Source organism: Limanda limanda, chromosome 6 (assembly GCF_963576545.1).
Source record: "Limanda limanda chromosome 6, fLimLim1.1, whole genome shotgun sequence".
Classification (NCBI taxonomy): domain Eukaryota; kingdom Metazoa; phylum Chordata; class Actinopteri; order Pleuronectiformes; family Pleuronectidae; genus Limanda; species Limanda limanda.
In genome coordinates, this window is record NC_083641.1 from 8,886,837 (window position 1) to 8,899,135 (window position 12,299).

The 12,299-nt window shown below is 39.5% G+C and overlaps 1 protein-coding gene across 1 annotated transcript; it reads right to left on the bottom strand.

Moving 5' to 3' along the window:
- Nucleotides 1-804: 804 nt before the first annotated feature.
- Nucleotides 805-10,257, bottom strand: LOC133003580 (aldehyde dehydrogenase, dimeric NADP-preferring-like). Its single transcript, XM_061073363.1, has 9 exons — nucleotides 9,932-10,257; nucleotides 9,603-9,834; nucleotides 8,550-8,635; nucleotides 7,476-7,684; nucleotides 2,537-2,654; nucleotides 2,302-2,443; nucleotides 2,044-2,210; nucleotides 1,851-1,950; nucleotides 805-1,363 (listed from the first exon to the last, which is right to left on the bottom strand). Exons 1-9 carry the CDS (start codon nucleotides 10,115-10,117, stop codon nucleotides 1,041-1,043), a joined length of 1,563 nt encoding a protein of 520 aa, XP_060929346.1. The 5' UTR covers nucleotides 10,118-10,257; the 3' UTR covers nucleotides 805-1,040.
- Between the last annotated feature and the right edge of the window lie 2,042 nt (nucleotides 10,258-12,299).

The following is a 12,299-nucleotide window of genomic DNA, read 5'->3' on the forward strand; positions in this document are numbered from 1 at the left end:
TAAACTCGCTGCTCTTTCATCCTTCTCTCCAAATATGACATTTTGAGAATGATATGTTACTACTACATGAATAAAGTAGTGGTTTGAATATGAAAAGTCACTTGAATGTTCATTCTGTTCCTTCAGCGATGATCTGTGTGTGTGTTCCATATCCTTTGTTTCTTTGATGGCCAGACGTTTCTCCTGTGAAGCAGCAGCAACAGCATTCTCTGCTGGTTGCAAAGAAAATTGGAAAACGCTTACAGCACCTGGTATTCCCAGGCGGTCTCACAGGTTTAAGATGCAAATGCCCAAAATTAAAAAAAAGCTGGTTTCTACAACAGCACAAGCTGAAGCTTTTGAAACAATCTTCACAGTTCCCGGAGTTGATCATCACTGAAGATCTGTGGGCAGATAAACATGCTGTAGTGAAGAGAAGACAAAAAACCTGCAGAGATCTAAAACTATATAACTAATCTTGATCAGTGAAATAAATAGTAACAGAGCATTACTATTTGAAGAAGTGTTCATTTTAATGTCCGTAGAGGTCGTTTTAGTTGTTTCAAAATTCAACACAGAGTGGAAAAAAGATCCGATTCATCTTGATCTGCATGTTTTATATAATCAAAAACTAGAGCTGAATATGGAAATGATACCGACTTGCCACAGGCTGTTTGAAACTGATATATTATTTCAAAAAGAAAAGGCATTTTTTTCGGAAGAACTAAAACAACATTGCTAAATAAATTAGTAACATATTAACAAAAATCTGATTCTGTAATAAAAAAGCAAAAAATGCATTTATTTAATTATTGAATACTGTATGTAAGTTGTAAGTTAATCTCGCAACAAACAAGAACCATATCATGTACAAAATCATGCACACGGCAAATATAAGTTAGATCTAATGGCCTCAAACCCTCAACCATCAGTTTTATATTTAAAACATACATATATGTAAAGATTTCAAACATCTGAATGTAAAACAGGATTCATTTTGTTCAGGTGTGTAACATGGAACACAAATTACAGGCACTGTCTTTGAGAAGTGTCTCTGGTTATCAGTAGAAGTAGTTATAAAAGCCTCTCCAGTACCAGCAGGTACAGTTGAGGCCTGAAGCTATGAGCAGGATGACCAGGAGGGTGATGAACAGGCCGAAGCCAATGATGGTGGCGGTAACAGCCCAGATGAATGTTCTCTTGGACATGTCAATCAGGGGTGACCTGAGGGCCATCCGCACCCTACGCGCCCGCCGGCGGTCCTGGGGAGGGTACCGAGCCAAGTTGACACTCTCCATGCCCAGAGACCGGATCAGACACGCCCTCTGGTGGCTTAGCTGGTCAAAGGTGTGTTTTCCATGGTAACGGCCCATACCACTCTGACCTAGAGGAGGCACAAGAAAGTATGTGTCTTTCACCTCAAATAGCATTTCAAAGTCCTTGTCAAAGGCAGCTGGGAGAGGGCTGTATGGTGACGTTAGTCCTAATGCAACACATCTGACATCAGTTTCATCTGTAGCCTTTTTATATGGCTCTCTTTACTTATTTAATATAATTACTGTATATTTCTTTATTGTTTGTATTTATTTGACTTCGTGGAGGTTTTGCTTAGGTTTACTACCTGACTGAACACAGCAACACTGTTGTTGGGCTGCAGATATGCCAAACTGTTACACCAGATGTGCTCCTACAAGATATTTAATCTGTATACCAAAATACGAATCACCATGAGCTAATCCCAGCTGACATTGGGCAAAAGACAGTAAATGAAAGGGCTGGTATACAGAGTTAAACAACCATTAAGGCTCACACAACACTTTCAGCTGCATATGTTTGAACTGTGGGTCAGAGTCAGTCAGAGTCAGTCTTACCAACACCACCAAACGGCAGAGAGCTGAGTGTGTAGTGCATCATCACGTCATTGACCGTCACTCCTCCACTCGTGGTTTCACCAATCATCTTTTTGGAAGCCTTTGGGAGACAAAGGAGGAAAAGAGAAACCTAAAGAATAGTTTCATCTCTAAATTTAAATCAAATCTCTGTTTTCCTGCTATTTCCTCTCACCTTCTTATCACTGCAGAAGATGTACAGGGCCAGAGGTTTCTCTCTCTCATTGATGAAGTGAATGGCATCATCCATGTCACTCACAGTGACGATGGGCAGCAGAGGACCAAAGATCTCCTCCTGCATCATTCTGGATTGGGGAGGCACGTCTTTCAGGACTGTCGGGGCTTTAAGTGAAGCATCAATGTTCATAAAACAGAAATATAGACCACACAATACTGTATTGTAGTATAGTCTGAACAGAGTGTAACCTCCTACCGATGTAGCACTGTGAAGCATCACTCTGGCCTCCCACCACTGGAGTGTAACCCTCCATCAGGCCAATCACTCTGTTAAAGTGACGCTGGTTGACAATCCGGCCGTAGTCAGGTGAGCATTTGGGATCAGCTCCATAAAACTCCTGGGATAGATTAAAAAGGTCTTGATAAAACACCAGACAGCAGAGCTTTGCATTTGCATGTCAGGACAGAGCAATTTAGAGTTTAAATGTTACCAGCAGAGTTTGTCGGATGCATTCCACCACTTGACCCTGGATGCAGGGTTCACACAGGATGAAGTCTGGAGCGATACAGGTCTGACCACAGTTGACAAACTTACCCCACGTGATACGACTGCACACAAACAAGGTATGGAAGCATTAATTAACAGTGTTGATCACTGTCAGTATCTATACAAATGTACAATGTCAATGTTTTAAATGATTAAATCACATTCAGTTACATTTCTGACACAGGCAAGTTGTATTCTGACTGTAGATGGTGCATGTTACAGTTAAATACTGTTGATATCGATTTGCTATTGTTTGCAGTTACTAAACTGACAACTAACCAAAGTGAATGACTTGAAGTGAATCAATGACATTTGAAATTGAAAAGCTTGTATGCAACCCTACCAGAATGCTTTGTTATGAGAGGAGTAGTTAAGCTCATTAACATCGCGCTAAAGCTAGCATGCTAACGCTAGCTGATGAAATGGGATTGGGCCTAAATTGAACAGTCAGTGACTGCAATTTCCCGTAATTGTAGCTTAGTCGTGTTTTGAACATAGGGACATTTGGCATTCATCTTGTCTACATTATTGTGAGGAGGCAGTTAGCTGTGGAACTGGCTGATTTGGGTATTCACAGTCTAAAGGCTCCATTATGCTACTCCGTAATCCGTTACGGACGGACGAACAGACGGATCGGACGGACACTTTTTCATTTATAGTTGTCCGTGAAAACAATTCACCCCCAGAACAGTAGGTGGCGCAACGGAAGACAAGCTTGGAGAAGCCTACCTCACAAGTAATCAGAAGAAGTCCACGCTGTTTATTTACTTACTCCCCACTTCTCTCACACACAGTGTAGGCTATGATGGCAACTAAATAAAATAAAGTGACACCCAGCAGGTCAAAATGCAGATGTAATCGTTTCTTAGCGCAGCGGTTCCCCGGTCTTGTTTCCGAACTGTGTTGCTAATTCCACAGCTTGAAGCTACACTGAGCTAGCTTGCTTCCGCCCCAGCTAGCTTCAACTCCAGCTTCCACACACAGTCAGCAGGGACTCCCGATACTAACCACTACCCAGTGTTTGCTTCTAACCTGACGGTATTGTAGAAACAGTGTCATGATAGAAGTGGAATTAAAAGTGGAGTCAAAAACGGAGAAGCATATATCGGCCTTTACAGAGGTAGTCCAGGGCTAAAACTACTTGTGTGTTAAGCAAGAAGATCTCCTTGATTATTGTCCATTAATGGTGTACAAGCTGAATGGCACATCAGTGATTATATTTCACCACTCCCTCCCAGATATATACTGACATGTCAATACTGGGGGAGGACATCAGACAAGCTGTGTTGGTGGTATTACCCAGCCTAACAGAGGACCAACTACAGTCCCCTCCTGGACAAGGAGTGGAATCCAAATCTGACCTGCAGTTCATCAAAGAGGAGGATCTCCCTGCCAACATCCCACCTATCCAGTGTCGGAGGCTTCACAACGCTTGCTAAACCGAAAGTATGGCTTAGATTTATGTTTATAAAGCACTTAAAACAGAAGAGCTCATTTCATAAATTTAAAAGCTGTATATTTTGATCCACTATGCATGTTAATTTGCGAATTTATGTAGACTAATGAATGCACAACTAATCATTTTACTGAAAGTTTTGGATTTCGTTGTTTGTGGTCGGGATGACCTGCTTTTTTTCCTCGCCGATCACTGATCATCTGTGAGCCGAATCGGCTGATTTGCAATAATTTTTGTTTTGTTCTAGCAGGTATAACTTTTGCAAACAGATGTAAGTTTGAAATGATTATACTTTGAAGCTTTTGAAAATTATATTGGTAGATCTTTTTACCCTCAACAGTTAAGCTATTTTTTTATGTATTTTTTCTTGTAGGTGTTAGCAACAGCAGCTGACGTCGAAAGAACACTGACACTTCCTGACTTTCCGAAACTAATTGTCTCAGGTAGTGTATACAGTTTTTTTACAACTGTTGTTAAGCATTGCACAGACCTAGGCTATATAACAGTTAAACTTGTGGATATGTCTATGTGGAAGAAAACAGAAATGACGTTAGATCATAAACTGCCTTTGTGTGCTGCCCTCTGCAGTTGTCCAAGTAAGACAACAGTAACAAGCCCATTTAGTTATTCATTAATTGTAATACCGTTATAAAACCAGAGTGATTGGAATAGTTGGGATTTTTCTGTCTTAAGGGTTAGGCTTACCAACCAGCACTGATACTGCTTTTATAGTTTTTTTTATACCTTGTGATTCCACAAAGCAGTACGCCAATAAAATGAACGTCATGCTTTTATGTGATGACTAGCCCAACAACAGTAGCAGCAAACTGGGACAACTACTAGACAACATTTTAAACCACAACAAACATGCCAAAAATATGTTTTGTAATCCACAATAGATTACATATTAACTCAATATTCAATGATTTTTCCTACCCATTTTATGGTGCCCTCAGACCACTCCTTATTTAGGAAAAATGTTGTTTGTTCCTGAATGGCAGTATTACTACACACTGGAGCCACTAGGTGGCCTGTGCAGTGGTGTGATATGTAAAAAGGCTCCAGTGTGTATCCAGGCTGTGTTTCACAAACAACAGTTTCAATACAATGAGTGGTATAGGAGTACAGTGAAGCACCAAAATACACTAAATATGGTTCTGTTGTGAATACCATTTTTTTTAAGTCGGTATGTTTTGCGATGTGATTGTTGTCCTTGCAAGCTGGTCAGGAAGTCTCTAACCAAAGGACCTGTTGCCTGAGGTTATGTTGATGCAACTATATCACTGCTGGTCAGCTCATGCAAACTTGTGAAGTTTTGCTTTTCATATTAAATGGTGATTATCTTGTCTTGAACAACCTGATTCAAGACAAGCTGGTCAGCCAAAGAAGTGGGAAGGTGCGTGAAAACAAGAACAACTCTGTCAGTCCTCTTGTCTCTTTCTCCTCAAGAGAGTAGTGGACTTTGACTTTGAGTGCAAGTCAAACGTAAAGCATGAGGACTGTTCTCCTTCTCACTATGTGACTGGACGTTGTTCTTCTCTTAACATTTTATTAGTATTTACATCTTTTGCTGATGTATTTAGATTTCCAATTACACTGAAAAAAGGTCATCTGTTTTTAGTTAGGTGGCTAAAAGTTAAATTATACCAAAAATGATGTGACCTTGTTCTTAATACATTTCTACCTCAGGTCTTTGTTTCAGATAGGGCCTTTAAGCCGAGAATGTTGTCAATTTTAATAATGTTTGACTATGTTGAAACTCTGGCTAGTATCCAAAGATATAACATTTACATTTAAGAGCTTTTCTGAAAAAAAGAAAACTATGTACTTGAAATGTTGTGAAACTGTATTGTGTCAATAAAAGTTTTATTTTGTTACAGTTCTGGCTCCATTTTTAATTAACAGGTGAAGAGACTTAAGTGCAATGTAGATGAATTTTGGATAAACAGTATGCCTGGTCTCATTCAAAATACCACACAATATACATAATGCATTAACTGCTAATGTAAAAAAAAAATAAAAAATAAACTAAAAGAGTTGTACAACATCAAATTGTATTGTAAAGTATTAACAGCTATTTATTGGCTGCCAGGTGACTTTAGTTGCCAGGTGACTTCTATGATTTGAATAGAATACAAGGTAATGTTGTTAACTAGATTACAATTAATTGCGGTTTTCTGTAAAAAACAAACAAACAAGAAATTGTTGTAATTTATATACAACAAAACTAAAAGTAGTCAGGTATTTACAGTTGATTCTATATTCAATTATTTACAGTGTAGATCACTACATTTCGATAACTTGCAGATTTAAGATTGCAAAATACTACCATATTGCTTTTATAACTGTGGTAAGTCATGAGGAGGAAGCTTGCGCTTTGGCAGTTTTCGAACAGAACTGAGACTAATGTCAGCCAGATAAATAGCTATAATTTCATGCAAACACTGCTTCACATATAACAGAAAAAACAATCCTGAGAGAAACAATAGAAAATCATTATTTGACAAGGGCTTACTCTGATATCACTGTACTGCATAAGGGTGAGAAGTCATTGGAACAAGGAACTTATCTTTCCTCCTCTCCATCACATTAATGTCTCATCAGTAAATGTTACTGACTTAACATCTTCCCCAAAGTCCTCCGCTATATCTATGTGATGGTAGATAATAGATCATGGAACATGGTGGCCGATTGTCAGGACATCTATTGCACTTCTTTCCATTCTTGGAGAGGGATCCCCCACATGTGACCCTCTTATGTAGCTACAGGTTTTTTCCCCTCTTAATAGGGGTTTTTGGTAGTTTTTCCTTACTGTGGAGGGTTAAGGACAGAGGATTTCACACCTTGTTAAGCCCTATGAGACCAATTGGGATTTATCAAATATGGACAATACAAATAATTTAGATCTATTTCTGAATTTAATGATGTAGAGGAGACAGTGTTGAGCATCTTTCTTCTGAATCTTAGATGTAGAAGTCAACACATTATTCATTGTGCCAAATACTTTATTTTTTTTATCTTCTAAACAATGGAAACTGAATCCTGTAGATTAGAGTATGATCAATCACTCTTTAATCAACTCTTTCAGTTTTGAAAATTAGATAATGTAAAGTGACGTTTTGACTAGAAGCTTAGGTGCTGCAAAATATAGACACCGAAATCATCTGAGTGGCCAATCCATTCTATAAAAACACTTTAACAGATGAATTAAGAGCAGACATTACACATCTATTGGTTAAAGCTGTTGGCTCTGTGCCTTGTTTGTTGAATGAGCTAAATCTCAAGATGTCAGCAAAGTTATCAAGATGTATTTCAGTGCAGGATACCACACACAGTTCTGTATTAGATCACAAACCACAAATTTTACAATCTGTTCAACTCTGTGGACAATTGCTTGTGATTTGGGGTGTTCTGATGAGTGTCTTACCGGCAGGCAGTTCTGATGTCACAGTTCTTGTCAATGTAACAGGGACTCTTCCCTCCCAGTTCTAGGGTAACTGGAGTGAGGTGGCGAGCCGCAGCCTCCATAACCAGTTTACCAACTGTGCTGCTTCCTGTGTAGAAGACATGGTCAAACCTCAGCCTCAGCAGCTCCTGGGTCTCAGACACGCCACCTGTTACTACTGGGTACAGGTCCTGAAAACAACCAGCATGAACACCACAGGTTTATATAGGTAAATCACTCACTGTTTATGTATTATAGGTTCATTGCCATTTCTGACTGGCTTAATTCAAAGTAATATATAGTATCATATTCCGTAATGCTTAACATAGCTGAATTATAATGAGAATGAATATTTCTGAAAATTGATATTTTCACCCATTATCTGTACCGATTTATCTTTGAGGGTTGTGGGGGGAGCTGGAGCAAATCCGTATATTTAAATATTATTCATATCGTAATTAATCATATGATCACTTGTAATAGTTACTCTTAAAATTGCTCACCCTCAGCGGCTGTAGTATTGGTCTTAAATACGCTTGTTTGGTGTAATTCTTAAATGCTTGATGTTTTGTAAAGTCAACTATGACTCATCACACAGTTTTTGTTGAAGGACAGGGAAAGTTACACCTTGTTAAGCCCTATGAGATAAATTGTGATTTGTGAATATGGGCTATACAAATGAAAAATTGGTTAGATTTAATTTGATTTTAATAAGCAAAACTTTAACAAGACCAAAATTTTAAATATTGCACCAGGAGGTCAAAGGGAAGATTTTTTTACCTCTTGAAAGATTTTGAAAGTCATGGGGTTACCAAAGTTGCTTTTATTGTCTGAAGACAATTTAAAATAAATAACATATTCTTCCTCAATATGAAATTGACAGGAGATCATTATATGGACTCAAGTGCTGGGCAGTCCCAAGACCCAAGACCTGTTCTGACAATCCAGCTGGGACTAAATGGGAGTCCTCATACAGTGACTACGTGACTATGGAAAGTACTATACTGTGTTGGCACAAGGCTTCAAGGTTACAGCAGATATGAGCATTATGCAGACCTTGTCTAGATAGCGAGGCAGCAGTGCCCGGAGGAGGAGGGAAGAATACTCGCTTAGCTCTGACGGCTTCACCACAGCTGCATTGCCTGTATAGACAGAACACAGCTTTCTGTGAATGGGATGAGGTCACTGAGTGAAGGAGAGCAGACAAGCAGAGCTGGGGTGGGTTAGCAAATGTTCACAGCAGAATGGTTCTCTTACACTTAAAATTTGACCAACATGCGTTATGCCATTATTAGGGGGACATAACAATATGAAAAAATGTTTAACATTATTTGCATTTAAAATACTGAAAATGGTTAGAAATACTACAATCTCTTAAACTGTGCACATTCTACTAATACTATTGAAGGTACTCTTGATTGATTGATGGATTGATTGATAGACATGGAGGACAGGATTATCTTAACATCAGTCTGGAGTCAAGACACTTCACCAAAATGTGAGAATTAATGGATGTGACTCATATATTGAGATCGATCTTTGTCACCCATTTATTTTCAGAAAAGAAGGCCTTTCTAGTTAATGCTCTTGTAAGCCTTCTGTTCAATAGCAGGAGAATATCTGAAGTAAGTCATGGGTATAACATACAGACTTCTCTTAAACTAATACCTTAACATAATTTAGGTGCCTTGCAGTAGCAAAAAACACAAAAACATCATTACTATAGTGAAAGATCATAACATGGTACATAGGTTAGCACTAGTTAACCAGGGCCTTTGTAAGAGTTCTGTGTGGAGTATGCATGTTCTCCCTGTGTTTGACTCATTTGACCTACCCAGGTTCTGTGCTTTACATTACATTACATTTCATTTAGCTGAAGCTTGAATCCAAAGCAACTAACAATACGTGCATTCAACCATGAGGGTACAGACCCAGAACAACAAGAATCAAGTAAGTACAATTTGCTTTAAAAAAGCCAAACATGTGGGTGCCATATAAATGCAACTAAGTGCTGATTTCAGTCTGCCACTGTCTATGCACTTGGAGGTCTACTTAACTAAATGAGCTACAGGCAGTTATTGGGGTTATGGAGTCGTAAGGGTTCTTTACCTGCAGCTATGGCTCCGATCAGGGGCACCAGAGTGAGGGCCCAGGGGTAGTTCCAGGCTCCAATAATAAGTACCACTCCAAGGGGCTCAGGCTGAATATAAACCTCATCTGATATGGTGAGGAGGTTCCTCTCTACAGGCCGAGGAGCTGCCCACACGGCCAGTTTGTCTATTGCCAGCTTGATTTCATTCTCAATGCCGATCAGCTCCAGGAGAGGTGTGTCGTACTGGCTCTGTGGGAAACCCAGCATTCTATCAACTGGACAATTCAACGGCCAGCAACATGGGCTTACATATTATATATACAGCTGTGGCTGTCTTTCCACTCACCCTGTTGATGTCCTGTTTAAGTGCAGCTGAAATTTCTGTGTCTTTCTCACTGATCATCCGCTTCAGGGCATGCAGCTGCTGCAGCCTGAACTCCAAAGGCCGGGTCCTGCCACTCAGGAAGGCCTCCCTGGTCCTCTGCACCGTCTGTCTGTCCATACGTACACTGCTGGAAACGCCATAATCCATTCTGGATTAACATATTTACATTTAAAAACTGAAAAATGTAAATGTCCCAGGACAACCTCTGTTTCTTAGCACTGCCCTCAACCCCAGGGGTTCCCAAACTTTTCAGGCCGACCCCCAAAATAACGGTGCCAGAGACTGGCGACCCCCACCGACCCTGGATATGTTATATACTGTTGCGCACAGCCACGCACACGCACTATTAGGGGCTATGCAAACGCGGGCATTAATACAACACAAAAGAACAACAGCCTTACAGCCATAATATTATTTTATAGCAAACAGAATATAACCAGAATAAACCGCAGGGCTGAGTGAGCATATACTGTAAGTATAAAAAAAGGGCGCATGCAGGTGATGTCTGTGCGCGTCTGTGTGCATAACGAGCAGGAGACACCTTATTGCTGCCATGTGCAAAAACTTTAGGGTTATTTATTTTAGCCTAAAAATTACTTTAATTTCTTTCATAAGTCACTAGTACGATAGTTGGGCAATATGCATGGAGCACAGCAAGTCCATTATCGGCTTTATTTTGGAGACGGCGACTCGGAGACCATTTTCCACGTTTAGCTGGGCTCTGTATTCATTATTTAAGTATGTCAGGGCTGAGAAAATCATTTCGCAAAAGACCGCCAGCCTTGTTAACCAGTCAGGGTCAGTGAGGTGGTCAGCGAGCTGGGATCCATGCTCGATCATATGCGCACCTCGTCCCGCAGCTCATACAGGTGGCTCAGCACATTTCCCCGAAAAAGCAAGTCTGATATTGAGTGGACGTGTTTTTATGTAGTTGACCATTCTTATCGCAATGTCAAGAATATGTTTAAGCTCTGGTTCAAGTGTTTTGCTTGTAAGAGATTCTCTGTGAATAATACAGTGTGTGGAATTTACGTGCGGCGCCACTTGTAAGACTCTCGCTTTCAGTTCTGCCTTTTCCCCAGCATCACTCCAGCCCTGTTCCTACACACACCAATACAGGACCCCGTCTTTTAGTTTTGTAAAAATGTCCTCACCTGTGCACGTCCACCCCAGAGTCAAAACTGTATCTGATGAAATATAATTGTAGATTCATCTAACTGTAAAGCATATTTACCTTTCTTAACTCTATCCACCAGCTGGCACGTTATGTCCTGGGCCCTGTCTGTGATGCACAGGGCAATAGTCCCGTTCGACAGCGGCACTGATTCCAGATCACGGGTTTAAATTTATCCCCATGCATGGCTAGATTTATAGCTACAGCAGCGGGTTTTATTAACGTTTCGCCGATTGCGTCTGGCTTTTTTGCCTGTGCAATTAAATAAGCCTAACTCTTATGATGCCCTTTGAGCTTTGGCAGGGATTGTCTGTTTAGCATGGACTTTCTTTTGGCCTTGCAACTCTCGCTCGTTCCGCTAATCCGTGCCGTAATGACCTCATGGGTCAACAAAGAAAAATGAAAAAAATGATGGAAATGTTTTTTTTTTTTTTAAACTAAATTATTTTAAAATTGTATTTGTTTTTTGGACGTCATCTCGCGACCCCCACTCTGTGTCTCGCGACCCCCACTTTGGGAACCCCTGCTCTACCCCAGCTACAGTAAGGAATTTAAATCTGAGACCACTTTCCAATGGTTCATTTAAGCTTTAGCTAGACCTACAGAAAAAATGAAATAAAAACAATAAATTCTCCTCACCCCATTCTAACAATATGAAACAATATTGTAAAATATGGGACTGGCAAGACACTAACACATCTCATAAAGTTCCAATGAGGAAACGCTAAAGGATTAAGATATATTAATAAAATAGTAAAAAGGGGAGAAGATAGAGATATCAAAGCAAAAATAATAAAATGTTAAAAGAGAAGAGAATTTCTCTTGTAAATGTATGTTATTAGCAATCCAGAGAAAATAGATAAATTAATAAACATTGAAAGACAGGACATACCATTAAAACAATCTTAGAATAAAGAAATACCAAGATACAAAAATAACATATAAGTTAAAGACATTCAGAAATATGTAAGATGTGGCTTTTAAAAATATCAACAATCCTCTGCTAAAGAACTGATTTTAACGTCAGATTTAAAATAGACAGTGAGTTCTGTCACATCTTATACCCTTTATAAACTTAAGATCTCCTAAACAAAACAATAATCGTAGTAGATGATTTTAGTTTTTACAGTACATACTGTCAACCATATGAAATCA

Excerpts from the sequence above, each read along its gene's own strand:
- LOC133003580 (XM_061073363.1), bottom strand. The coding sequence starts at position 10,117 with ATGGATTATGGCGTTTCCAGCAGTGTACGTATGGACAGACAGACGGTG. Across the intron at positions 9,835-9,931 it reads TTAAACAGGACATCAACAGG|AGCCAGTACGACACACCTCT; the intron begins GTGAGTGGAAAG and ends GGTTTCCCACAG. Across the intron at positions 2,655-7,475 it reads GACATCAGAACTGCCTGCCG|TCGTATCACGTGGGGTAAGT; the intron begins GTAAGACACTCA and ends GTTTGTGTGCAG.